The following is a 27,711-nucleotide window of genomic DNA, read 5'->3' on the forward strand; positions in this document are numbered from 1 at the left end:
GGTAATCAACTTCATTATTATCTTGGAAATATTCTTCAAAGTTTTCGTGTGGCATTGGAATCGGCCTGGAAGTGATTTCGTCCAAAAGATCGAATTTATCCATCGTTGCTTTCCACCTTTTAGTTATCCTTTCCTTGAATCCTGTAATGATAAGTTAAAGTTGAAATTAGATCTCGTTGTGATAAGAACTGGTCGTAAAAACTTTAAGGAAAGAAAGCTTGATTTATCAAATGATTAAAATTTTGTGGAAGCAAAAAGATTCTGGAAAATAATCTAGGAAAAGGACAAAAGTATGATTACACTATGGGATCATTGCAAACATATTGATGTAGTTCAATACATACATAAAATTTCACAACCGCATTGCCTAATTAGGAAATAGGTAAACATTGCCAAGTTTATACGGGATTGACTAAAGCAAGTGAATTCCCACGGCAAAAAAAAATATTGTCAAATCTCAATTTAGGCCCAATTAGGCAGGTGGGCCATGAGATACAAATACAGGAAACAGTCAAAAATAGTCGAGACAAGAATTTTGCAGTTTACAACCGCTAAGGTCCCAATTTACTACTGACACTTTTGACTTGACGCATGTCTAATCCACAAAACACGAGATCCATCACTACAGGACATGACAGGGCATGTAAGCTGTCAAACAATGCAAATCGATGTAATATAAATATAAAGAGGAGATAAAAACTTGTTCTTTTAAAAGATTACTGTTATTACCGTAATGTACATATATCTAAGATATCAGTTTACTCTAATAACAACATTTTTCTTGGGTCTTCGATTAATTCCTTCACGGTCTTCAAGAAAGTAACAGCTTCACGACCATCCAAGACTCTGTGATCATAAGTTAAAGCCAAGTACATCATTGGTCTAGAAACAATTTGACCGTTGACGGTAACTGGTCTTTGCTTGACACCATGTAAACCTAAAACTGCAGTTTGAGGCATGTTGATAATTGGAGTACCATATAAGGAACCGAAAACACCACCGTTAGAAATAGTGAAAGTACCACCGGTCATGTCTTCAATGGTTAACTTACCATCTCTAGCCTTCTTACCCAAGTTGGAGATTTCACGTTCAATACCCAAGATAGATAAGGATTCAGCGTTTCTAAGAACTGGAGTAACCAAACCCTTTGGAGTAGCAACAGCAATAGAAATATCGGTGTAGTCTCTGAAAACTAAGGTATCGTTGTTTTCAATGGCAGCGTTAACAGCTGGGATTTCCTTGGCAGCTAAACAAGAAGCCTTGGCGAAAGCACCCATGAAACCTAACTTGGTACCAGTCTTTTCAAGGAATTCATCTTTGTATAATTTTCTCATTTCCATCAAGTTGGACATATCGACTTCATTGAAGGTAGTTAACGAAGCAGCAGTGTTTTGGGATTCCTTAAGACGTTCAGCAATTCTTAATCTCATTCTGTTCATCTTGACTCTTTCTTCGTTTCTAGAGAAGTTGGTAAAAGTAGCACCGGACTTGGCTTCAGCGGCCTTTGGTTCTTCCTTCTTTGGAGCTGGAGCTTCCTTCTTTGGAGCAGCTGGAGCAGCGGCTGGAGTGGCGGCTGGGGCAGCAGCAGAAGCGGCTGGAGCAGCAGATTCAGCTGGCTTGGCCTCTTCCTTTGGAGCAGCTGGAGCAGCAGCAGCAGCACCACCTTCTGGGGCAGCACCTTCTTCAATGGTAGCAAGGGCTTGTCCAACTTCAACAGTAGATTCAAGTTCAACCAAGAATTCAGTGATAGTACCAGCAACTGGAGCATTTACTTCAACATCAATCTTATCGGTTTCAATGGTGGCAATTTGTTCATCTTGATTCACATATTCACCAACTTCTTTATTGAATGCAGTTAAAGTACCTTCAGTGATGGATTCAGCCATATCTGGGACCTTGACGGTGGTAGAAGCAAAACGAGAGAATGACAAGTTCATTGGTCTATCAAAAGCTCTATTTGAGGATTGGATGTGCATCGATCTGATGGCAACAGCATTGGTAACCTTTAACCCGGAGACAGCCAAAGGTCTTGGAACACGTTTTAATGATGATTTAATAGTTCTTGACAACATTGTGTTTTAATATATGTGTGTAAAGTATGGAATGAACCAGATTGAAATGTATAAAAACACTGGATGCCTTTTTCTAGAAAGAAACTAGGTGGTGTTGTGAAGTTTCACTTGAAGGTGCCGGATTTCCATCGTTACAAATTTTATCCCGCATGGAAAAAAAAAGAGACAAAACCGACTGGGCCGTTTCAAACATTCCGGTCGCTTGGCGCGTTCATTCTCCCCCAAGTTTTTTCCCAGCAAATTGTCTCCAGCTAAAGTGATGAGGGTTTTTTTCTCAATCTTTATTGGTTAACAAACCCCGGAGAATGTCGGTCGGAGCATTTGTGCGCCGCATAAATTACCCCGAATATTGGAAAATATACCTCATCGCCTTACAAACTTTAAGTTGCTCTACCTATACGATTTTATTGGATCACCAGGGTGCAAAAAAAAATGTCTCGACTCCGCCACCGGTTTTATTTGCAGCTAGTTATTGTTGGGTTTTTAGGTGGAGGGGAAGGGAACAGTTGTTTCTGTGCTCCTTCATTGCAGCTTGTTCTCTATATTGTAATAATTAATCCATTCTTCGGGTTGCAATAACAACTGTAGAATACAAGGATAAAATTGACGGTTACTTCTTAGTCTAACCACAACAACAAGAAGTAATTTTGGTTGTAGAACCGTCTAGCTAGTTTATATAAATAGGTTTAAAGCATGCAACTACAAGCAAAATAATCCCGGGGTTGAATTTTCTGTCTGAAAACCTGCATATATATGTTAGATTTGTTACAACAGCTTTTGATCTCATACTTGGCCCGTTGATTATTCATCTAACCGTCTAATATCAGTTTCTATTCTTTTTCTCTAAACGGGTAACAAAGCTTCGAGTAAATTAGCTCGTCTTGACCAAGCAAAACTTCCCCCACATAAAAAATATCGCCCAAAGTCTGACTTTTTTCCACACACCATAAAAGTTCAACCTGGCCTATATCAACATAAACCAATAGGTACAAAATGCAAAAAAATAATGAAGGATGCGAGGTTCGAACTCGCGCGGACACTGTCCAGTAGATCTTAAGTCTACCGCCTTAGACCACTCGGCCAACCCTCCAATTTGTGTTCAAAAATAATTCCGAGTTTTGTGAAACCATATACAATTAGAAAAATTTTTATTCTAGGTTTGATTGGGGATTGGCTGAAACTTACATATCATGATATGGAAAGAATATAACTATGTCTATTCTATCTATCACTTATTATGAGTAAACTTTATTTATACGTCTTGAGACTTTCTCATGTCATACTAATCTTTATTAAAATTCTCACAAATATTGACCAAATTTGTTGCAAAACCAACACTACTTTTTTTGCAACCTGTGATACTTGATTAATAAACTCTTTTCACCAACCGAGATTCAGGAGAGTAGTTCTAAGATTAGAAAAATAGCAGATATATACCATCTTTTGAATGTCTCCACCCAAAGAGGTGACTGTTATTGCAAACTGAAAATATTTGACGTATTTTTTTTTTTCTTGAAAAATCCGTCTTCATTTTATTGATTAGGGTCAAAAACAGACCAACAAACTTTCCCTTCACAATATTGTTGAAAATATATCATTTTAGTTGATTTAAGTGGAGAGATATATGTACCACAATGAATGTAGGCAACAGTGTTCAAATTATATCTTATTTGTGCAGTGATCAGATGTTGCAAAGAATTCGAAAATTTTGCAATCATAAAAAATATACCAACAATATTTCATTCTAATCCATAAAACAAAGATTATTAACATCTATTGTATAAATCATTATTAATTAAGAAGAAACATATAGCTTATGGTAAATAAAAAAATAAAAAAAAAGAAAGCCCGACGCGGGGGTCGAACCCGCAACCTTTTGATACCTCTTAAGTTTTTAATTCTTAAAAGTCAAACGCTCTAGCCATTGAGCTAGCCAGGCCAAATTCTGGGGGTTTGTTAGAGGAATGAACTCTTTAAGTCTTGCACATGAACCTTTGGATCTGTGTGAAGTTAAAGATGGAAACGTGTAAAGTAATCACACAGGATCTCGGGTTTCCCTTTCACCTTGTTCACCTAATACGAATGACATCTTTCCCCACTTATGGAATTGGGATAATGTAGATTTGGTGACGTATCGGAGCCTTATGCAGAGGAATGTAACATTATGCAGAATCATACCGTACACCTCAATGATATCGCAGATACGTGACGAATAAAGTATTAGAGTGTCATTAACTCGCAAGGTGGTTAGGAAGGCTATGGATGTGAGGCAAGACGAGAAAAAGAATATTTAAATGGTTGGATTTTCCCAGAAAGTCACTTTGGATTTGTAGAAGTGAGTTTTAACTTAACTTAACTTAACTTCGTTTTAGTTTACGAATAGATAAGAGAGACTCGTCGTAATTCTTTTACAATATTTCGTATTATAAACTATACCTATATCAAGGACCTATAGGAGAATCTAATAGGGTTGTTCTTACCATTTTATAACATACTAATGCAAGATTTTGATTTCTTGAAAGAAGAAAATGTGGAATTAGTCACTTGATTTAAATATGAAGATGCTAAAAGAAGTATCATATCCTTTGAAAAGATTCCGAAAACACTCACCTTGAGCACCAGTTTCAATTTAAAATCATTTTTTAAAGAAAAGTTTAGAAATAGTGAAACAAACTTGGCTACAATAATGTAATAGATATTCCTAGATGGTGACTTCTAATTTGATAGGCTTACTTTCAAGAACAAGAAAAATCAATAATAAAAAGGATTAGAGGGAAGAATTAGAATTCGAGGATATTAGTGTGTACAATTCAAGACACTAAAAATACGTAAAAAAAATTGGATTTTTTTGAAGGATATTTAAAGAATGCAACTATATTTCACAGATTAATATCTCTCAAACACTAACATTACACACACACACACATTTAAATATTTCAATGAAAAGACACCTCTACTTAACCCCTGTGTTAATTGGATAACATGAAAAGCTTCGAGATACTAACATTTACCATGAATTCTATGGCAACTCTACTAGTTTATTTTCGAGCCGAGCTCATATTAAGTCCACTCAAATCACGTGGAGAACATGGTAGCGATTTCACCTCTGAGTACAAACATTGACTGCGAAAATCTTTGTGCAATCGCAAAAATTTGTCTTTTTATCTTTTTAATTTGTACACTTATTTCTTTCTGAAAATTACCGATAAGTTTCCAATTACTTGTTTATTTGTTTTAATAGAAGTGATTGATTATGAAATCTTATCATTTCGACCTCTATGGTCAACCATTTGGTTTCCATAGACTGAAATTCTTTGGTAAGAAGGATTTTGAATCACCAATACTTGAAGCCATTATTACAAAATTAGATGTATCTTCTGATAAAAACTCACCATTTGTTAACACTGACACTACCCAAAGTTTACATAATACTGAAAAAACTGCCACTGTTGAAACTACTACTGCTGTTGGTACTATTGTTGTTGCTGCTGAAGGATCTGACGCTACAGTTAAACAATCTAAGCGTTTAAGATTCAAGAAATGGTTAGAAAAGGCCAAATCCAAAGGTTTTATTGTTGATTTTTCAAAGATTGCTGCTGTTGATTCTAGTTCCAATTCAAATTTAGATGATTATGTTTGTTCCTCTAATGACACAAACACAATTAAAGCTGCTTCCGATAATACCCCAAATACAACTACCGCTGCTACTAATTCAAGTAAACTTACTGATACTACCCCCAAGATTATCACTGTTACTACTCCATCTATATCTGTTACTCGTCCTCCTTTGGTTTCTGGCTCCAAGCGTGAAAAAGTGAAAGGATGGTTTACAAAGATCATCTATGGGAATTTACAAACTGATAGTGAAAATGTTGCCTTAAAGGAACTGGTAGTTGATGATAAAGATGCAAATGATGAAGTTATCTTTGTTGATTACTTTACTTGTTCCTCAACTGATTTGAAAGATGATCATTTTAAAACTGTTAGTCCTCCAGAAATCCATATTTCCAAACGTCATCAATTAAAACAATGGTTTAAAGGTTTCTTCATCTACCCACAAGCTTCCAGTGATGATCAAAATATCCCAGACCCTGATTTAGTTGATGAACATGAAAATGTTGATTTCAAGTCTTTTGATTCTATTTTCCTTCATGGACCCCCATCTTCTTGTTCAAATGACGATGCAAACTCTTTTAAGGTTAAGCCATCTTTCCCCCTGATTTTTTATACCGCTGTTACGGAATCTGCACCTTTGCTTTTTCAAAGATTGAAGGATTGGTTCATCAGATTAGTGTTTGGAAAAGGTAAATCCCGTGATGTGGATTCTACGGAAGACAATGATTATGCTGATAAGGATTCTGATGATGTTGACCTTGGTGTCGAATCTGAAATCTCACTTGATGTTCAAGGACAGACCGTACTTGAAGATAATGGTGACATTACTCCAAACAATGACAATACTAATGATAATATTTCCCCTGATGCTGAAACTGAGGATGATGATTTTGAAGAAATATGGGTGTATTGCTTCGAACGTACTCTCCCGTATAAAAAGCGAGTTCCTAAACGCAAATGAAGGGGAAATTATAAACCAAATCAAAAACTTGAACATTTAATGTTTATTACTTAATTGAATTACAAAGACAAGTTTAAGCAATTAGAAACTTATGGACAGACCAATTCTTCGTTTCCAAGAAGGATCTAATAACATTGAAATTGAACCCATAATGGTTCTATTATTACATTTAACCCAATTGAAATTGACAAATATCCACACATGATTAAAGGTTTGAATGAATTCGTACCTATTCCGAGGCCCCATTTAGTTCCGACTAAATCGCCTTCACTTCGTTGTCAGATACTTCCACACTGACTTTGAATGAATTTGTACCCGATTTCAAAGAAATCCTTAAGTGCAATATTATCAAATATTGCCTAATTAAATGTGGTTAAAACGAATGAATACGTACATATTTTGAGGTTCCATTTAGTTCCAAATACAAAGCTAAATCCCCTTCACTTCTTCTTCAGATATTCCATCCTGATTTTGAATGAATCTGTACTTATTCCGAGGAATTTGTGAATTTTATCCCTAAACTTTCAAACGTTAAAGTTCAATCACCTAAGTTAATCGTGGTGAAATTGTGAATGAATTCGTACCTGCTCCGAGGTCCGTTTAGTTTCTAGCTAAACCCCTTCAACTTCATGGTCAGAAAAAAAAATCTCCTGATTATGAACGAGTTTGTACCTATTTCCATATGAAAGTTTGAGATACTACACAATCCTTAAATTCATTGTTAAATTTCAATATGGTTAATTGTTTCCGTTGTAATATTGTTTTCAATGCTCATACTAGTATTTATTTCCAGTAATAAGTTATAATTGTCTTACATTTTGTTTTTACAATGACAAATTATGTCCTTGTTTGATTTGGTATTTTCCTTCTATTTGTTGGTGTGATGATATGTTTTCGTTTTGGTATTTGATGTTCGGCTTCATTCTGGTTGTTTGGTCTCGGTATCTTTGGTCATTTTTGCTATTTTTGGTATATGGTAGTTACAGTTTTTAAATTTGATAAATTCTCTAAATGTAACTGTAGTTGCGCCTGACTCATGAGCGAATTGTATTGTAATGAAATTCCTTTTAGTGATTGAAAACGTTCCAAGAAGAAGATCAACTTATTACTGCTTGCATATTGCTGACTATAGCAAGTAGAAACATCGGACCGGTGCTACCAGGTTACGTGATGTTAAGCTTGGCTTTTATTAAAATAACCAGATCCACATGGCAAACTAATAGCGGCGATCAAAAAGATATGACGCAACATGTTGCAAGCTCCATGAATTAATAATCAATTTTAAGTTTTTGCCATCAAATCTACCGATATCGGTTGTATTTGCCATAGATCTGACCACGTGACGTATTTTATTCCGATCCCAGTCCCGGGACAAGTAGGAACTAGTTGTCAATGACTGTCTGGTCCATAAAATAAAGCTAAATATATAAATGGTCAGTGATTACACGATCAGATCATTCATTATGTCATGTATGGACCCTACCCTTCCCCGAGCACATATGCTCTGACTAATCTGAGCAATCTAAGACATTCCAAAACATTCGACAATATTTTTTTGCAGTCACGAATATCTTGGACAGCACTTGTCCTGCTACGATCACTCCACACACGGTTGCAAAAGAAACGTAGATATCCGAAGTTTCCAGTTGATCGTGACTATAATTATTTTAGATGTGTTCTAGAATAGAGTTATTTTACCGGAGATTAACCATTTCTCGCAAGTTAACTTCCGAAATATTATAACCCAGATTATATTATTTGAAATGCAACTAAAACGTGAATGACTCTGTATATTTCTCCGGAGATAACACGTATGTGTTATCTCCACGGTAGGTCTCTAATCATTAGTGATGGTATACGATCACTCTCCCCCGGCAAATCTTCAAGATCTTATATAGTGTTATGGGGGACAGGGTCGTGGCTCGTATAAAAAAAAATAATTGCCGCATATAAAAAACCTCCCGGATTTCACATCTCGGAAAACAGTTGTGCACATTTCGAACGCCATTGCGAGAATTTGACATTTAAATTCCAAATTTTCATTTGTTGAAACAAGCACTTGTTTGCATACACACACAATAATTCAATTGACAAATGTTGAGAACAACTAACTTTAAACCTGTCACTAGCAAATTCTCCCAATTTGTTAGATATGCCTCTACCAAATACGACGTTGTTGTTGTTGGTGGTGGACCAGGTGGATATATTGCTGCAATTAAGGCTGCCCAATTAGGATACAACACCGCTTGTATTGAAAAGAGAGGTGCTTTAGGTGGTACCTGTTTGAACGTTGGTTGTATTCCATCCAAATCCTTGTTGAACAATTCCCACTTATACCATCAAGTTAAGCACGAAGCTGGAATTAGAGGTATCTCCATCAACGGTGACATCTCCGTTGATTTCCCAGGATTAATGAGTGCTAAGGAAAAAGCCGTTAAGCAATTGACCGGTGGTATTGAAATGTTATTCAAGAAGAACAAGGTTACCTACTTGAAGGGTGAAGGTTCTTTTGTTAACGAAAAGACCTTAGCTGTTAAGCCAATTGACGGTTCTGAAACCCACGAAGTTGAAGCCGATCACATCATTGTTGCTACTGGTTCCGAACCAACTCCATTCCCAGGTATTGAAATCGACGAAGAAAGAATCGTCACCAACACCGGTATTTTAGCCTTGAAGGAAATTCCAAAGAGATTGACCATCATTGGTGGTGGTATCATTGGTTTAGAAATGGCCTCTGTTTACTCCAGAATCGGTTCCGAAGTTACCGTCATTGAATTCCAATCTGCTTTAGGTTCAGGTATGGATGGTGAAGTTGCCAAGAATGTTCAAAAGTTCTTGGGTAAGCAAGGATTAAACTTCAAGTTGGGTACCAAGGTCACCAAGGGTGTCAGAAACGGCGAAGTTGTCAACATCGAAGTTGAAGATGTCAAGTCTGGTAAGAAGGAAGAAATCGAATCTGATGTATTATTAGTTGCTATTGGTAGAAGACCATACACTGAAGGATTAAACATCGAAGCAGCAGGTTTGGAAGCTGACAACAAGGGTAGATTAATCATTGACGAACAATTCAGAACCAAGCACCCTCACATTAGAGTTATTGGTGATGTCACCTTTGGTCCTATGTTGGCCCACAAGGCTGAAGAAGAAGGTGTTGCCGCTGCTGAATATATCAAGCACGGTCACGGACATGTTAACTACGGTAACATTCCATCAGTTATGTACACTCACCCAGAAGTTGCTTGGGTTGGTCTTAACGAAGAACAATTAAAGGAACAAGGTATTAAATACAAGGTTGGTAAGTTCCCATTCATTGCCAACTCCAGAGCCAAGACCAACGTTGATACTGAAGGTTTTGTCAAGTTCTTGGCTGACGCTGAAACTCAAAGAGTTTTGGGTGTTCACATCATTGGTCCAAATGCCGGTGAAATGATTGCTGAAGCTGGTTTAGCTTTGGAATACGGTGCTTCCACTGAAGATATTGCTAGAACTTGTCATGCTCACCCAACCTTATCTGAAGCATTCAAGGAAGCTGCTTTAGCTACTTTTGACAAGCCATTAAACTTTTAAGTAGGTTAGTATAGTATCATTATTATTATAGTATATTTTTAGTCGTGCGAACTTGTACAAAAAAATGTCGTACCAAAAATTTTCAAAAAAAATTTCACTGAAAGTTAATAGTTAGTAGTAGTAGTAACATTATAAGAGTAAGGATATCATGGGGAACCCATTACAACACCACTTCGTTAAGCTGGTTAAGCTTGCCAGTCTGATTAATAAAAATCTATGCGCAAATGTTATTCGTCATGAATATATAGTTACAACCTTACCCAAGGCCAAAGCTGCCCAACCGATTATAGAATCATTCTTAACCAAATCATTAAACCAAATCAAGCAAAGCAAACAAAGCAAGGAAGCCGTTGAAGTGGAAGACATTAAAGAATTCAAATTTTTACATACACCCGACGTGGAGGAAATTGGATCCAAGATTATCAACGAATTAAGTTCAAGATATCCTACTAGAAAGAACGGGTTTACGAGACTTATTAGATTGGAAAGAAGATTAGGAGATGACAAAGCACCTATGGCCATTTTAGAATTGGTTGATTCCGAATACGAAATTAAGTTTTGGTACACAGCCAAGACAGTAGCCAGATTGGAATTGCAAGGTTTGGAATTGGACGATATCACCAGAGTTAATGTTGATACCATCACTTCCAACAGAGTTGAAGGTGAAACCAAGTTCCGCGAAGCCGTGGAATTATGTAAGAAGGAGTTCTTCAAATATGACCAAGAAACTGGTGAAGTTACTGATGAAGAAATTAAAGCCAACTTGAAGAACTTGCCAACCAATTTGGAATACTATGGTGGAGAATTAACAAACACTTTGCTTGCTTCTAAACAATATAATACCAAGGAAAGACCAGCCAAAGAAACCAAGGTGGAAATTCCACCATCTCCATTTTTAAACCAGTAGATAAACACATGTACATAGTCAATGCATAGCTGAGTAATAACGATACGAACAACATGTAGCACCACAACCGTCTGGTCCGACTAGGGGAGAGGGGGGGGGGGGTGTACTATATTAGATAATCAAGTGTTATTTCCTGCGGGATAAACGGTTGTCCCAATACACGGTTTGATTTAATTTTCGTGTGTGTATAAATATTAAATATTCAATGCGAGACAACCATCACCAAAACAACAGTCACTCTTTACACACTCCAATGTGGTTCTCCAAATCAAACTTCCCTACAGCTGGTAAAACAGCAATTATAATCGGTGCCTCTCAGGGAATTGGTGCTGATTTAGCCTTGAAATTGTACCAAAAGAACTGTTCAGTCATACTAGTTGCCCGGACAGAATCTAAACTAATCCAACAAATCACTAGAATCAAATCTTCCATTGGTGAGAATGAAAACGTCAAATTGTCATACTACACATGCGACGTTTCCAACTATGACAATTGTGTTGATCTTTGGCAGAAAGTCGTGAACGACGGGAATGACCCAGATATAATCTTTTGTTGTGCTGGGTCAAGTGTTCCTAAATTGTTCAATGATTTGACCAAACAAGATATCCAATCGGGTATAACTATAAATTACAACACTGCTATTAATACTATCCATACTGGGTTCAAGCAATTGTTGGAGAAGGAAAACAAACACCGTCATGTGATTTTGTTTAGTTCAGTGGTTAGTTTCTATCCATTTATCGGATACCTGCAATACGCACCTATGAAAGCGGCCATCCAATCCTTATCGATTGTCCTTCGTCAAGAATTGGCGCCATACAACTATAGAGTTTCATGTATATTCCCAGGGAACTTCCAAAGTGAAGGTTACGAACAAGAACAATTGACCAAACCGGAAATCACAAAGAAAATCGAAGGGTCAAGTCACGCCATACCAGGAGAAGAATGTGCAGATTTAATCATTGACCAATTGAGCAAAGGCTACGACACAGTGACTACAGATTTCATTGGTTGGTTACTTGGATGTTCCGTGTTGGGAGTCTTGCCTCGTCAATGGGGATTCTTTCAAATCATCGTCAGCTTCTTATTTTCAATATTTGCTCCGTTGGCTAATTGGTTTGTTAATAGAGATATACAAGATTCATTTGACAAGTCCAAGAAAGATTAAATATGTATTAGCTAGTTCTTATTTATATATGACAACACCTTCTTATCGAGATTGAGTCCTAAATCATACCAGTCAATAGAATAGATCCAATTCACAGCAGTTATAATCTCTTCGTTCCAAATATCTTTGCACGTCTCTTTGAAGTTACGGTTTGTAGTCAATATGCGTGAGTCTCTAGGGGTGTTGTCTTGTGGTATGGCCTCTTGGTTGACAATTCGTTGTGTGATTCTGTTGGATTGTCTCAACTGTTGAGAAATAAATTGTTGGTTTTTGTGAATGTATTCAGTAGTGTAATATGTAAATACAGAGGTTAATAAAACCCCTCCTAAAAAGCCATGAATTCTACCTCCCATATTGCCGTATTGTATCGTCTGGTTAATTGTAACAAATAGTATTGGGTAGAAAAAATCAACGAAAAAATTGAGGAACGAAATATCACCAACCACTTGGTAGCACACAGAGCTCATTTGGTAGTGAAAAGCTAGATCTAAACAGATACAAGTAAGATTTATTAAACCACTAAACATAACTGAGAACTAGCAGATCCTTATTCAAGCACCCGTATTACCAATCTAAACAAGAAAGAAAAAAAACAGAGCGGATAAACCATTAACCAAAATAATATACACCAGATGAAGTTACATTACATCAAATCTATGAGACTTAAGATCTCAAAGTATAATCTCGCAACCATTCATACCAAGTAGAACTTTCGGGTTTATCAGTAGAGGTAGTGCTAGGAATCCCTTTTGGTATGATACTTTCCTCATCATCTAGCCCAAAATTGAATTCAATAACTTCACTTGAATCAACCGAATTAGAAGAGCCTGACCGAACCTTATAACCGTTAAACAACCAAGCCTTTAACTTTGATCTCGTAGAGAGAGGAATTTCATTCATTGTGTTTGATTGGTCTTCACAATAATCTTTATTTGTTAAATTAAATGGGCAACCATCAATATCAAGTTCATGCATGGGAAAACCTCTAAGTGTAGAAGAATATGTTTGGTATTCACCAAAAGATTTTAACCACATCTTCCACGTCATATGCTTGGAGTCCGTAGTTGAAATAGGTGTAGTAGCAACGGTACTTTCATTACCAGAAGAAGAATTAGTGGAATTTATCGTAGCATCAGTTGAATTCGAGTTAAACCCAGGACTTGTTTCTTTGACAACAAAATTGGACTCATCACCATATGTGAAGCTGAAATGTGTTTCAGTTTCACTACTATCATCCTTATCAACAACATCTATAAGTTTCAATTCCAACTCATCCAATCTATCCATCAACACCTTACAATCAGCAAGAGAAGTTTTCTTCAAACTTTTTATCAAATCCAATTTATACTTGTTAAAAAGTTGTTCATAGTCCTCCTGTTCAAATTCAAACTCTTCCACATCTTCACTGGTAGCACCGGGGCCCGTATATCGTTTATAATGATTGTGCTGCATGATTATAGACTTGATCAGTTAATTTGTGATTTCACAAAAACAAAAGGAAACATGAGTATATATTTTTAACCGCTGAAATTTTTCACTTGGTTATAGATTTCGCAGTCAATAGTTTACCATGTTATACACGCTACCAAATTCTCAAACCCTTTGACTCTAGTATTCTGAGTTAGAAGTTAGCATGACATTATATTTCCACTACTCCCAGGGGTCAAATTCAGCTGCAGTTACAGCTTAGGCTTGTTAAAACTTAAAATCATACACAACTGGTAGCACCCAAACCTGTATTTGAATTATACGTTGGAAGGCTTGCATCTAGAGCTGTTCTAACGCAAGCCAGACTACGTAAGAAGCTAGCCAAACCAAGAGACAAAGACACAGACGGTAGCATAAAGGAGATTGTAGAACAGTACAGTATCGACAGTAATATATTTATATACAAGTTATAATAATTTAATCTTCTTCTTGCTCGTTTTCAACCACCTTCAAGACATTTTCAATAGCATTACGCAAGAAAGGCAAGACTTGAATCTTTTGCAATTTGACGGATTGTCCTGATTCTCTCAATGCCTTAACCTCTTCAATAGCATCAGCAGTGTCGTTCAACAAGAATGGTAATTCCTCCATGACTCCGTTAAGTGGGGCAAACTGTAAGTCTGGGTTAAGTTTGAGATATCTTTGTAATTTTATGTCGGCGATGTAGCTCAACCCTTGGGCAAACTTGACATTTATGTCGTGGTCTATGTCGAAATCTTGAATGTCTGGTTTGATACCGAAGAAAGCGTATTGTAATCTGATCAACTTGTCAAAATAGTCGTTGGATTCCGATTCTTCGCAGTTTATAAATCTTTGTTTGAATTCAGACAAGTACAGGTCTTGTTGTTCTTGTAATAATTGGGCACGTTCGTAGGCAACCTGTCTTTCTAACAAGGTGTTCTTGACTCTCTTTTGCACCTTGACTAATTTCTCGTCAAGTTCAATGAACTTGGAAGTATCGGCATAAACGGCTTCACCTAATCTAACTTCTCTGGCGAGGATGTTTCTTTCCTTTAAAACCAAGTACCAGATCTTGTGCAAGTCGTCGAAGGACTTTCTTCGTAATTCGTTCATGGTCCATTCTCTAGATTCCAAGTCTAATTGTTCTGATTCACGGAGAGCCGTGGTTTTGTCAGGGAAGAATTGCCATAATGGATGGTTGGGGTTGACATCGAAGTTTTGGTGGGTAGGCACGATGGGTGCTCTTAATTTGATTTCGCCGGTGAATTTGAGTTTCCTGGCCACAGCTTGAGCTGGAGCTGCCGAACTAAGACTTCTTCTTATGATGTTCATGTTAGTTGCGTTGTTGTAGTACTGGCTGTCTGTGAAAATTTATTCTTGAAAAATTTTTTATTGCGACAAAATGAAACAAAAATGAGTTTGTTTTTCGTTGGACCGTATCACCACCACCACCACGTACCATTAGAGCAAAGGAGTATCATCATGTCCACAAAAGAAGAGCCATTAGACCTCATTAGGTTCCATTTAGATGAATTCGTTCTAATCAAATTGAGAGGAGCACGAGAAATCAAGGGGAAATTACAAGGATACGACTCCCATTGTAATATGGTGTTGAGTGAAGCTGAAGAATACATTTATAACGACAGTAATGACGACGTAGAAACAAAGAAGACAGAGATGGTGTTTGTCAGAGGTGACTCAGTTATTTTGATAAGTCCTATATAGTACTATCTAATGCATGTTTAATCAATTCAATCTTGTTGGCATTGTTGTTCCAACTAGATTCAAGGGCGGCCCCCTCTTGTTGCAATGTAGTTATTTGGTCCAAAGTCGACTCGATGAGCTGTTCATAATCATCAACAGTCATTTCATGGGTGAATTCTCGCAAGTTAGATTTGTTTAATCGATACAAGAATTCCGTGTCGGAATACTTTTCAAATATTTTATAGCTAGTTACATCAATGTCAATGTCAACTTCACTAACCAAACTATTCAACTTCTCTTTGGTGACAATCAACGAGGTATAATCTATCGATCTATCGTCTTGCTCTTTTAGCATTCTATTTGAAATGTATCTTGTCTTTGTCAGGTCAATATTCTGTTCAAAGCTGTTAACCAATGTCTGAATCTTGCTGAGAATTGGTTGCTGAATGGTACGAATATTGTTAATTCGTTCTTGAAGTAGCGTTTCCTTCTCCAATAGCTGTTCATATTGGTAATTTATATCATCTGCATGCGCTACAGGCTTGATCAGGAGTATATTGGACAACTCTTGCAAGTGTAGCTGATATATATGTCCTATTTTGTCAAGTTCAACCTTGAGCTGATGCACTTGGAGCAAAGTGCTGTCTTTAGACAAGCTGTATATCTCCTGTCTCAACTTTAGGTATTGGCTGATTGTCTTGTCATAAAACTTGACATGATTTGTCACTGATTCCTCAATCAACTTCAACTGTTTAGTATTAACGAACGTCATATCTGCTGGTGTTGTTGTCTAACAACCAACATATAAATTCTGGTTAAAAAAAAAAATAAACTAAACTTGACAACAAGTTTGATTCACTCCAAAAGACCATGTCGGATATCGATGCAAAGATTTACATATCAACAGTTGAAATACTTGCTTCTGGCGGAAACCTAGTCAATCACTTCAAATCGATTGCTGGTGTTGTAAACAAAGACTTTCAATATACAAATGTCCACAATGTATTGAACTTGCTATTGATCTACACCTACCCCAACACAATCAACTTACAACTTATACCAAAACTAGCACGACTCGTACTCACGCAAGCCAAGCCAATTGACATCGAAGAGTTTGCTAATACATTGCCGACTTCTGTGTCACAAGAAGTGTTGGTTCAAACAGCAAACGATTTATTGCTTGATACTACCAACCAAGTAAATGCCCTAGGATTCACAGAGCACACCCTCCTTCTGTTTGTTCAAAGCAAGACATTACATTTATCAAAGTATATACCCATTGCGGAAATATCTCCATTGTTTAACTTTAGCACTCCCGAGATTGACCAATGGCACAAGGGAATTATGCAAGTGTTTGAATATTATTCCAAATATGACAAGTCATGTACACTTGAACAGTTTCTTAAATTGGACTCCCTTGAAGAAAGGTTTAATGTGTTGATCACTCCGTTGAACAGTAATATCGAGCAATATACGAACCATGTTCTATTACCATTGTGTAATTACTATCAAGATCTCACTCCATTAAAGTACTATATGTTTAGTGATTTGACTGTCGGATTAGCAAAGTATAAGCGGTGGTTCACTATCATCAAGTCAATTGTTCATTCTGAGTTCACCCTGGATGATTATAGGGAGATAATTGAGTGGTATATCATTAGTTGTTACTATTATGCCCATAAAGAAGATAGCCTACCTTCGATTGAAATTATCAACATTTATGATGTGATTTATGACACGTTATCATTGTTTGACCAACCAGTAAGTGTTTCCGACTTGTCATGTGCTGATTTCATAGGCTGTGACATAGACATTCCCCAACAACTATCCACTGATTCCTTCAAGAAAGTTGTATCCACCTGTCAAAACTTGTTCCCGATTACCAAGCTCACCATTGTGAAATATTTACAATACAATCAATCAGTCAATAATAAAGATATTACCAAGCTTATCAGCACGCTTAACCACACCAACTATCACCAGTTGATGCCGGCTATAACTGCCTTGAAGCTGCAGTTCAACTTGGATCATGGTTTGATTAACAAGTTGATTATCGAACGACTTCTTGCCTCTAACTTGTTTGACGAGGTCAAAGAATATCAGAGCGAATTATCCAGTGATGAATTCTTCTCGTTGGTAATTGACAAATTCTGGACTTCATTTAATTCAGCCACTAACTTAAACGACAAGATTGGTCATTTACACGAATCGAAACAATGCCTTGACTTGAGCGATAGTTTACAACTCAATGAAGAGAACCACGACTTGATTGTCCGATTAAAGCACTTGTTCAAAGCCATGACAAACCTCAAGAACTTCAAGATTGTGGTTGACAAAAGCAAGCCGTTCACACCTGGCCAATTACTCAGTTTCAAAGACGACTTAATTGGACTTATTACTGTGATTCTCCAACAAAACCCCAAGTCATACCTTGCATTCGAGAAGTTGTTCAAAATAATCAACGACCTCGCACTTTATTTCCAAGCAGAAGGCGATTTCTTCAATAAGGTGAAGATCGCTTGTATTGAGTCCAGTCTTATCGACGACAATTTCGAATACGCATATACTCACACCAAGCAATTGTTTACTGTAAACGTTGATGAATTGTGGATTATATTTTACCAAGTGGGCAAGTACATTTCTCCAAATTGGACAGAGCCGAATATAAATGTATTGGTTAAACAACGGGAAATTCTTTCTTTGACATTGAAACATATCTCGGAGAATAACAAGATAATATTGGATCAGTGGGAGAAGGTAAACTCCCAGATTGAAGAATATAGTGAACAAGTGTTGAATGTTAGTGAGAGCAAAGAGGCCAGTAGCGATGATATTGTTGAGAATATTAGTACGGATAAGATTTCCAATTTGTTGGTTTCTGGGTTAGGATGGGCTATTGGAGCTCATCACAGATGAGTCAGCTACGACATTTCCTTCAAGGAGTTTAACCTGGAAGATAAATAGGAATATGCATTAATCCATAGAGTACATCGAAAGTAATATTATGTAGCAGCACTGAATTTCCTACGACAATACAATCAATTGAACAACGACAAGATAACCCCTCCCCCTCCTTCCCCATAGATACAGGCGTTCTATGGTCAATCAACCTAGAATCGTGAAATAATTTGACTGTATTTGGTCAAACTTGGCAACCATTTCATGATATTCAACTGTGTCTCAAAAAACATAAACAAGAAAAAAACGCCTTCTTTAACTTTATCACCAACGCTTCGTCTAAGACACGTCCAAGAAATCACCTGATAGAAGATTATAGATACTTACATAGGAATTCCCATCCTTCCTTATGTTTAATAGATTGTTTCTTATCCCCAGGAATCCACTATTTATACAGTATAAAACCATAACTAGTTCGAGTTCCACTTACATGACACGCGTTACTGATGAATTACTTTACGGGATTAATTTTGACGATTCGTTTGGTCTGAGCGTAGACATCATAGAACCAGAGGACAAGTTAGTATTTGCTACCAAAGACAGCAATTCGTTCTCTGATGATTCGTTTGTATTTAGTGAGTCTGATAGTGTTGTTTTGGAAGCTGTCAGGCAGCAGAGCAAGCTAACGTCAACCAGCGAACAAAGTGCCAAGAGACAGGCGTCGCCTTTAAAGAATACCCCGAAACTAATAAAACGTGAATCAACAGGGTCTAATCGTTCCGATAACACCATTTCGATGTCCGTAACTACCCCATCACCACCACCACCACCACCACCACCACTATCACAAAAAATATACGCCTCTCCCATACACACTGAATCATCCAAATCGAATCCCTATAGCACCACACTAGAGCATAAAAGTAACAATGGATATATTCATACAACTCCAGGAAGAGGATTCAATCCAGAGCCCATCACCACAAGTTCCGCAAAAGCACCAACCAAGGAATACATTAACACAACACCAGGGCGCGGGTTTGCCCCACCATCCTCATCACCTATAAAGGCAGAACGAACTTCTTCTTTCTCACCCATCAAACCAGGTCTACAAAGGAAAGAACTTCCTTTGTCTAGCTCCGGCTCATCAGTTATAGAAATCAAAACCAGACAATATTCCACCATCGCTCAATCCCCCGTTAAAACCCTCCGATATTCAATTATCCCCGAGAACAAACAATCTCCTAATCGTAAGTATTCTGCTACGGCAGTTCCACCACCCGAGGAAGAAGAAGAAGATTTGATCCACTATGTTCCTTTCGATGATGTCTATATCAATCATACCCCAATACTACCTCCAGAAGAAGAACATTTTTGGAATAGTATGGCTGTTCCTGAGGACGAAAAATCTTTCGACATAGCGGCTGAAATAGCCCAGGAGGAGTTTGCTAGAGCTCAAGCATTGGTTAAACCGAATGTCAAATTGAACGCTAAGCCTAAACCTAGAAACTATACTCTTCAACTCGCAACGCAAAAACCAAGTGAAGCAGAAGGAGAAAGCGATGCTAATGCTAAAATAGTCAAACCGTTAATGTTATCGCGAGAACAGGAAGAAATTTTGGAAAAAGTAATGCGTGGAGAGTCAATTTTCTATACTGGGTCTGCTGGAACGGGTAAATCCGTGCTTTTGCGAAGTATAATTAAGAGTTTAAACGGAAAATATCCAGGGAAAGTTGCCGTCACAGCATCCACAGGGTTGGCAGCCTGTAATATTGGAGGAACCACACTTCATCGATTTGCCGGGTTTGGATTAGGAAAAGGTAAACTTTCAAATTTATTGCGGAAAATCAGAGGTAAGGAAGCCCTGCTTAAAAGATGGCTTAATATTAAAGTATTGATTATTGATGAAATATCCATGATTGAAGCAGATTTGTTAGACAAGTTAAATACAATTGCCAAAAGATTACGGCGGAATAAACGACCATTTGGTGGTATTCAATTAGTCATGTGTGGTGATTTCCACCAATTGCCTCCCGTGGTTAAGCATACTGGTGATGACGGGAAACGGTTGGAAACACCACCCGAAGTGCGCTTTGCGTTTGAATGCGATGCCTGGAAGGAAGCCATTACCAGGCCATACATTCTCAAAGAAGTGTTTCGACAAAAGGGTGACCAGGTGTTTATTGACATGTTGAATGAAATGAGATGTGGGCAGATTTCACCCGAAACAACGGCGGAATTCAGAGCGTTACTGAGACCATTGAAGTGTCCCGAATGGATTGTGCCTACCGAGTTATTCGCCACGAGAAACGAAGTTGAAAAAGCCAATGACAGACGGTTGAACCAATTGCCGGGCAAACCCATTGAGTATGTGGCTAAAGATGGAGGTACGGTGACTGATCCCGATCAAAGACAGGTGTTATTAAACAATTTCTTGGCTCCCGCTTTGCTTAAACTTAAAAAGGATGCACAAGTTATATGTATCAAAAACTTTGATGATACCTTAGTCAATGGCTCACTTGGACAAGTTGTTGATTTCTTGGACAAAAATGCATATATGAAAGCTAAAGACGGGAAAGATCCCCCACTGAAGGATGATTCCGATTATATATTCTCGGGTATTCGTGATGGAACGCTTGAATTTTCTGGAGCCATAGGAGGGGGAGGAGGAGCAGGCGGTGGTGGTGGTGGTGGTGGTGCTGCTGCTGAAGAAGCAAACTCGGACAGGAAACGGAAAATGTCCCGGGTTTTTCATGATAACCCATCTGAGCAATCTGAGTTATGTCCCATTGTTAGGTTCCTCCTTCCTGATGGAATAAACACCAGAACAGTAGTGATTGAGCCGGAAAAGTGGACTATGGAAGATGATCAAGAAAATATCCTTGTTGTCCGAGAACAAATTCCATTAATGTTGGCGTGGTCGTTATCTATTCACAAATCACAGGGGCAAACATTGCAAAAGGTCAAAGTTGATTTGAAGAGGGTGTTTGAGACTGGGCAATCTTATGTTGCACTATCTAGAGCTGTATCAAGAGAAGGGTTGCAAGTATTGAACTTTGATCCTTCTCGCGTCAAATCTCATCCAAAGGTTCTTCAATTTTATAATACTTTAGAGAGTAGTGAACCCGAGAAGGTTACTGGGCAGAGCAAGTTAGGGTTCGCTGCTGTTAAACCTGAAGAACATGCTAATTTCAATCTCGAGCAACATACAAAGTATGCTCCTGCTGCTGCATAAAACATTAATTGTATACTATTTATGAATTTATTGAAATGCCTTCAACTATGTACATATGCTAGGACTACTCAATAAATCTATTTACTTCAATAACACTGGAAACATTGTTAAACGAAAACAATTGTCTAATACTCTCTTCATCTTTACTACTTAATCCAAAGATAATATTTGGTTGTTCTTGAGTAGCTAGTAATTTCCAAACAAACGAATAAAACAAATCACCGTATGGATCTTCAATTCCAGGAATCTTTTCATGATTTTCTGAAGATCCTGAAGTTAATGCAGTTTGATGGATTAAACTATCGATATCAGCAATTATCACGTTGTGTGTTTGAACATCTACACCGATGAATTGTTTGGCTGTCATCACTATGTTTTTGGTCACGCTTGTTGTGTTATATTCGGTATATGACTCGCCTAGTTGATTGACAAGCTGTTGGGTGTCTATATAAGTGGGGACAACAATTATGGCTGGTTCACTGTTGATCTCACTCAATCTTGCCATGATCTTAAAAATCAAATTGTTAAAGTGGCTTATAGACTTGGGCTTTCTTTTGTGAAGGTACTGTTTTGTGGTTGATTTTAATGACCTTCTAGATGCCAATTCAAGTAATTCTCTCACTTCATGAGACTGTGGAAGGTTGTGGACGAACTCGTACTCAATTAGCTCTTCCCCCTTGAGCATGGTAAAGTATCCCGTGAGTTTTTTAGAAGATAATGGGAATGTACCAGATGTTTTAAACCTTCTAGGTTTATAAACATCTTGATACTGGTACTCGTAGTTTAGTATATCACTGAATATGCCCACATAAGTATCATTTCTCGATTGGCGTTTAGCAAGTGATTTTTCGAGAGTTTCCACTTGTTCAAACTCCCCATTCAATTTAAGACTTTCGATTTCTTGTTTGAGTTTCTCATTTTGGTTCATGGTTATGATCAGTTTATGTACATGTTCTGGAGTCATTGTGAAACAAAACTGAATCTCTTGATTGTTGAGAAAGTCCAATTCCCACGATAACCGTTTGTACAATCCTGGATCGGCAAATGTTGGATCTTTAGCCATTACTAGCTTGGTATGATTCTTGGTGTTAGTTACGTCATGATTACGGTGATATTCATGCTCGACTAATTCCAATCGGGTCACTGTTTCTTTGTACAAAGTTCTTGCTTTCAATTGTTGAAGATTGTTGATTAGTAAGGTGAGATGATTATAGAAATGTCCATTGTTTTCTCGTTGTCCGATTAGCGAAATTCCGTTTATGTCAGTACACTTGAAGAATAAACTCAGGTTGTCGACTGCGAGGAACTTGACGGATGCTAAATCAGAACGCGACTCCTCATTGTCGTATATCTGTAGAAGTTTGTCCAAGGTAGTCACCAATACTTGAGGGTTACCAGTAGCAGAACTCACAGTGGCAGGTGCACTGTTGTGATACATGAATTGAACCAGTAAGGGCACTCTTTCAACTTCAAAAGGAGGAAAATCCTCGCCATTTGGCTCTTCAGTAAATGTAATAGTATCGGGAACACACTTTTCCGGCATGCCCTTAACCAATATTTCCGTGTAACTGTGATACTTTTCGACAATCTCATCAGTAGGCACAATAATAATAGAATCAACTGCATGTTTACTCATCGACTGCACACGCGGTATTCTCTTCAAACTAGTCTGTAAAGCATGTAGCAACACACTTGATGACTTACCAGTGTGCGGTTCAGACCGCAAGAGTAAGTTATCGCCTGCTCGTAATCTCGCCAACGCTATGCTTTGGATCTTAGTCGTTTGGATGTTCTTATGGGTGTTTGGTGCTAGCCATTGATTTATTTTGTTTTGAAAGTACGGAAGGATTCCGTATTTGGTGAATGGGTGTTCATTTGATAGTTTTCTACTTTTGGAGAATGTGCTTAGGAGTGGCCTCGTAGTGAACATGACTGATTCCTCTCTCCCCCCACACAGTTGTATTGTACTCATCGAGATTGAAAAAAAATCGAGCTACCAAATACCATCCGAATCTTCTTCTCTACATTCGTTGTTAAAATGGTAATCATAATGGTAATGGTGACGGTAATATATTATGCTACACAGAATTTCTTCTATTTAAAACCTTCTTGTCGTCTTCCACTTTCTCCTGCTTGACCAATCCAGCAATGGGCGGCATCTTCCCCTCATGTTCCCACTCCGTCAATAACCTATCGGCATAAACCAACCCCACCTGATAAATCTCTTCAAACTTGCCAAAATCTAACGTGGCATAATTATCAATGGGTGGTCTTAAGTAAACCACTCCAGGGGTACGCTTGGCACTCTCCAAAGCATTCACACTGGCGACATACGCCAACCTCTGTTGGATATCCATCATATTGGGAACATTGGGGTGGGTCGAGAATGGATTCCAACGGTTAAATAATACCCAGAAGCCCGAGAGGGTGTCTCCGTAATTCATGGGGGTTCTGTCATCAATTGAACCCACATCCACGGCAATGATATATTTAGCACCCTTCTTTTTCATCTCATTGACAGGTAGGTTGTCCAAGTATCCCCCATCTAAAAGCATGCTTCCATTGAAAGCAATTGGAGGGAGTAGTCCGGCCAAGGACATACTAGCACGAATGAACCGCCACAGGTATCCAGTTTCGTGGATCTCCATGGTGGAGTTCGTAATGTTGGTTGAGTTGCAGAAATATCTGATCCAAAAATCCTCAATCTCGGTGAACCCAAACACTTTCCAAATGCCTCGATTGAATTCATAACCTGTAATGTATGACGTGACGGGGTATGTGAAATCCAATACCATTCTCCACATTGCCGAAACACGTTTTGAGAACTGTTTAGTACGAGCATAGATGGATACAAATTCGTAGTCTCGCGCATACAATCCTCCCACGAATGATCCGATGGACGTACCACCAATCAAGTCAATCGGAATCCCATGTCTTTCCAAGGCCGTGACCACACCCACATGACTCAACCCTCGCGATCCACCACCACCAAGGACTAACCCAACTGCTTCATTCGACAAGATCCGCGCTAATCGTAAAAAGTCATTCTTGTACCGCGGGTCGCTCTTGGTCCTCATGCGGTGCTTCTGCCTTCCAATAACGGCATTCTTGACCTCCTGGAACTTGATCTGGAGACTAGGGTTTGATCGAGCAATGCGATCGGCCCAACTAGTTAAAAACGATTTCGGCACAGCGTCCTCGTGTCGTGTCTCAAAATTCATCTGGATGTGATGGTGACCTTGCACCCATAGTCTGCTCTTGATCCAGACACTGGTGGACCCGGGGATGACGTATTTGTCCTGATGGATCAAACACAAGTCCGTGCGCGCGGTGGTCTTCATCTTGATTAGCAATTGCTCGTATTCGCCGATGGTAGTGGCTCCCGAGGGGTCATCGGCGTCAGCGAGTAATAGTATACAGTCACCCTGGGAAATACATGCATTGGTCCAATTCAGACGTACTGGTGTATCACAAATGTATACCACCGTAGCGTATTCTTCTTCGAGAAAGGCAAAATACCCCAGCAATTTCAACCGCGCAAGTCGTTCATCAAACGCATGGCGACCAAGGTGGGTAAGTGTAGATGCTTGGTCGAGAGCAATAACATTCCTCCCGATGGTTTTGAATGCACTAACCAACTTTTCTGCAAATTCCCTAACAGGCAACTCTGACACCGTAGGCAAGATCGTAATAGTCTTGTAATCATTGTTGATATAATGAGAGGTGGAAGAAGTAATTGAGTTATGACTCTGTTGAGTTTCCTGCGCCACAACTTTCGAAGCCACCAATCGACTAACTTTAACCAAAATCAGCGGGTTCTGAAATGAAAGCAACTCAAACAAGGTTCTCGGGATTCTCGCCGTCTCTGAATCTCTAATTGCAATCAATGAGTTTGATCTTCGTGAAGCTGTCAACACCTCAACTTCGCCAATGGACTCACCATGGCCGTACTCTCCCAACACTTCCAAATTATCCTTGCCTGCTTCGTTATTATTACGAACCACCCGGAATCGTCCGCTTAAAACCACGTGAAACCCATTGGCCAAATCTCCTTGCGAACACAACACGTTTCCTGCGGGGATATGACACCATTCCAAGGCATAATCAATAATCAAGATTCGTGGCGTAAGCAAGTTCTTTAACGTTTGCGCCACAGGCAACTGCAAAAAGTAGAATTTATCCATTAATCGAGAATAGTCCAGTTTGTTAATATGGGCGATTATCACCCCGGTATCGCTGGGTGTTTTAATACTGACTAGTGATCGGAAACCCACTACGGAAGTTAAATATCCTGCTATACCTCCCGGGTTGACCGTGTACATTTTGCGTGGGTTAGATGCTGTTTCATCAGGAGGTTGAAAGTAAACATCCAATTGCCCATTTATGACGTAGTACAATCCAGAATTGAACGTGTCCTGCTTGACTAAAGTAGTGTCTGGTCCCACATATTTAATCTCCAATACTCCAGCAAATGCTTCCTTTATGGTATCCATAGATATCTCGGGATGTTTCGATGCAACTAGAGTAGCAGGAGATGCACTCGCAGTAGCTTGTGCTTCCTTTTGTAATGTTTGTATATTGATTGTCGTCATTAACAGTTGATGATTTCCATAGAATCTTCCCGGGGTAGAACTACTACTTGACACATCGGTGAGTATGCTACTCGATGGAAACAATTGATTGAGATTCACATGGGATGATGTAGCTGATGATCTCAAAGAATAATCCATTTGTGGCTCGTTTATGCCCATGATTTTGAAAATATTCTCCACTATGCCGGTACGCAATGAGGTCTCTTCTGTTTCCTCTACATCATTGGAAAAACTAGGCAAGCGGAAAGACCCCACCAGGGAACGGTGAGGCAATGTTGGTGATTGCAGGACAAACGATTTGAGTGAAGTTGTTGACGGTTGCGATTTTCCATCTGTTTGTCGAGATATAGGAACTGAAGAAAGTAAATCACCAGGATGGGCGGACTTTAGTCGGGAATCAAGCATAACGTATCTCGAAGAAGATGTTTGTAGATGATGCTTTGAATGGTGGACATGAGTAGGTGACTTTTCCGGAGTGGTGATCTTATCAAGGAGTCCATCAATTAGGTATTGTGGCAAGTTGCTTCCCTCCAGTTGGTTATTCAAGGCAATTTCCGATTGTAGAAGCTCACCCGTGAGTCCAAGATAGTTGTGCACGGTATTCATGGTGACTTTATATAATCTGGTGAGCACCATGGTGACAATGTGACTGGTTGATTTGGGGTACTTTTGTTGAACACGTTGGAAGGCTGAGTATGGAATGATGGCTATTGTCATATCACCCTGTGAATCTTGAAATTTGGGACGACATATGATATTGGGGTAAGTATCCTCTAACGGATTGACATCGAGTGGATTCACGGGTTTCTCGGGTAAGTTCAAATTCAATTCTACGGCAGGAGATCTTAATCCTCTCACTGGAGTTTTAATTTCAAACAAGTCTAGTGTTGATATGAGGGAGCTCAAGGGAGCACCACTCTTTACTTCATTCAATAGTTGGTACTTTTGATTTCCAAACGTGAACAACTCCTCGCGTTCAAGATCACTACTGGACAGCACTTCGTGTGATATCTTGCTGTACACTTGCGCCGTGCCTTCCACGACAATCAGAAACCCCATTCGTTCATCAAGATAAAGGATTTCGTCGCGGGAGACTCTCTGGGTCGTCATATTCTTGGTCAATTCGTGAAACACCAGTTTCTCCAAGTATCCGAACACCTTAATAGCCAGGAGGAATTCATCAAGATAATTACCAGAACTAGATTTGGACTTGCTGCTTGATGTTGTGCTGGTTGATCCTGGCACTGTTGGTGCCGAAGTAGCGATATCCTTGGCCACGGATCGGGAATAAGAAGTGAGATACTTGTAGCGGATGATCATGTAGGTGAAGAACACCATAGTGGCCATGATGAGGAGCAACGACGATAAATTCATTCTGATTTCGAAATTTATGGAGAGGATCTGTCTGAGCCATCGCCACCCTTCAGATATTGACTGATCGGGCAGCGTTGGAGGCCCTATCATTGGTTGATTGTCCATGTGTAAGGAATAAAACGTGTAGGCAGCATGGGGGAGGGGGGGATCAAATTACGCCGCAGAAAAA

At 38.7% G+C, this 27,711-nt stretch overlaps 13 protein-coding genes across 13 annotated transcripts; 6 read left to right on the top strand and 7 right to left on the bottom strand. All coding sequences in view use genetic code 12, as the record gives it.

Moving 5' to 3' along the window:
- Positions 1-654: 654 nt before the first annotated feature.
- Positions 655-2,182, bottom strand: KGD2 (alpha-ketoglutarate dehydrogenase; the record flags this gene model as incomplete). Its single annotated transcript, XM_007373468.1, has 1 exon — positions 655-2,182. A coding segment is annotated over one exon (1,309 nt), but the record flags the coding sequence as incomplete, so codon positions are not given.
- Positions 2,183-5,317: 3,135 nt separating this feature from the next.
- SPAPADRAFT_65146 (uncharacterized protein) lies at positions 5,318-8,025 on the top strand (the record flags this gene model as incomplete). The annotated part of the gene is made up of 1 exon (XM_007373469.1): positions 5,318-8,025. The coding sequence occupies one exon, from the start codon at positions 5,326-5,328 to the stop codon at positions 6,646-6,648; it is 1,323 nt and encodes a 440-aa protein (XP_007373531.1).
- Positions 8,026-8,651: 626 nt separating this feature from the next.
- Positions 8,652-10,306, top strand: LPD1 (dihydrolipoyl dehydrogenase; the record flags this gene model as incomplete). Its single annotated transcript, XM_007373470.1, has 1 exon — positions 8,652-10,306. The coding sequence occupies one exon, from the start codon at positions 8,743-8,745 to the stop codon at positions 10,213-10,215; it is 1,473 nt and encodes a 490-aa protein (XP_007373532.1).
- Positions 10,307-10,334: 28 nt separating this feature from the next.
- On the top strand, positions 10,335-11,166 carry MRPL8 (mitochondrial 54S ribosomal protein bL17m; the record flags this gene model as incomplete). The annotated part of the gene is made up of 1 exon (XM_007373471.1): positions 10,335-11,166. One exon carries the CDS (start codon positions 10,364-10,366, stop codon positions 11,120-11,122), a length of 759 nt encoding a protein of 252 aa, XP_007373533.1.
- A 192-nt stretch (positions 11,167-11,358) lies between these two features.
- On the top strand, positions 11,359-12,659 carry KSR1 (3-dehydrosphinganine reductase; the record flags this gene model as incomplete). The annotated part of the gene is made up of 1 exon (XM_007373472.1): positions 11,359-12,659. One exon carries the CDS (start codon positions 11,376-11,378, stop codon positions 12,288-12,290), a length of 915 nt encoding a protein of 304 aa, XP_007373534.1.
- SPAPADRAFT_134514 (uncharacterized protein) lies at positions 12,302-12,643 on the bottom strand (the record flags this gene model as incomplete). The annotated part of the gene is made up of 1 exon (XM_007373473.1): positions 12,302-12,643. The coding sequence occupies one exon, from the start codon at positions 12,641-12,643 to the stop codon at positions 12,302-12,304; it is 342 nt and encodes a 113-aa protein (XP_007373535.1).
- Positions 12,660-12,822: 163 nt separating the features above from the next.
- Positions 12,823-13,742, bottom strand: SPAPADRAFT_65150 (uncharacterized protein; the record flags this gene model as incomplete). The annotated part of the gene is made up of 1 exon (XM_007373474.1): positions 12,823-13,742. The coding sequence occupies one exon, from the start codon at positions 13,740-13,742 to the stop codon at positions 12,954-12,956; it is 789 nt and encodes a 262-aa protein (XP_007373536.1).
- Positions 13,743-14,145: 403 nt separating this feature from the next.
- SPAPADRAFT_59346 (mitochondrial 54S ribosomal protein uL29m) lies at positions 14,146-15,105 on the bottom strand (the record flags this gene model as incomplete). Its single annotated transcript, XM_007373475.1, has 1 exon — positions 14,146-15,105. The coding sequence occupies one exon, from the start codon at positions 15,069-15,071 to the stop codon at positions 14,196-14,198; it is 876 nt and encodes a 291-aa protein (XP_007373537.1).
- An 84-nt stretch (positions 15,106-15,189) lies between these two features.
- On the top strand, positions 15,190-15,492 carry SMX4 (U4/U6-U5 snRNP complex subunit; the record flags this gene model as incomplete). Its single annotated transcript, XM_007373476.1, has 1 exon — positions 15,190-15,492. One exon carries the CDS (start codon positions 15,222-15,224, stop codon positions 15,462-15,464), a length of 243 nt encoding a protein of 80 aa, XP_007373538.1.
- On the bottom strand, positions 15,193-16,236 carry SPAPADRAFT_59358 (uncharacterized protein; the record flags this gene model as incomplete). The annotated part of the gene is made up of 1 exon (XM_007373477.1): positions 15,193-16,236. One exon carries the CDS (start codon positions 16,213-16,215, stop codon positions 15,457-15,459), a length of 759 nt encoding a protein of 252 aa, XP_007373539.1.
- Positions 16,237-16,891: 655 nt separating this feature from the next.
- Positions 16,892-18,488, top strand: SPAPADRAFT_59368 (uncharacterized protein; the record flags this gene model as incomplete). The annotated part of the gene is made up of 1 exon (XM_007373478.1): positions 16,892-18,488. The coding sequence occupies one exon, from the start codon at positions 16,980-16,982 to the stop codon at positions 18,357-18,359; it is 1,380 nt and encodes a 459-aa protein (XP_007373540.1).
- A 2,512-nt stretch (positions 18,489-21,000) lies between these two features.
- SPAPADRAFT_65155 (uncharacterized protein) lies at positions 21,001-23,399 on the bottom strand (the record flags this gene model as incomplete). The annotated part of the gene is made up of 1 exon (XM_007373479.1): positions 21,001-23,399. One exon carries the CDS (start codon positions 23,210-23,212, stop codon positions 21,641-21,643), a length of 1,572 nt encoding a protein of 523 aa, XP_007373541.1.
- A 255-nt stretch (positions 23,400-23,654) lies between these two features.
- Positions 23,655-27,647, bottom strand: SPAPADRAFT_49048 (lysophospholipase; the record flags this gene model as incomplete). The annotated part of the gene is made up of 1 exon (XM_007373480.1): positions 23,655-27,647. The coding sequence occupies one exon, from the start codon at positions 27,645-27,647 to the stop codon at positions 23,655-23,657; it is 3,993 nt and encodes a 1,330-aa protein (XP_007373542.1).
- Between the last annotated feature and the right edge of the window lie 64 nt (positions 27,648-27,711).

Source organism: Spathaspora passalidarum (assembly GCF_000223485.1).
Source record: "Spathaspora passalidarum NRRL Y-27907 unplaced genomic scaffold SPAPAscaffold_2, whole genome shotgun sequence".
NCBI classification, from domain to species: domain Eukaryota; kingdom Fungi; phylum Ascomycota; class Pichiomycetes; order Serinales; family Debaryomycetaceae; genus Spathaspora; species Spathaspora passalidarum.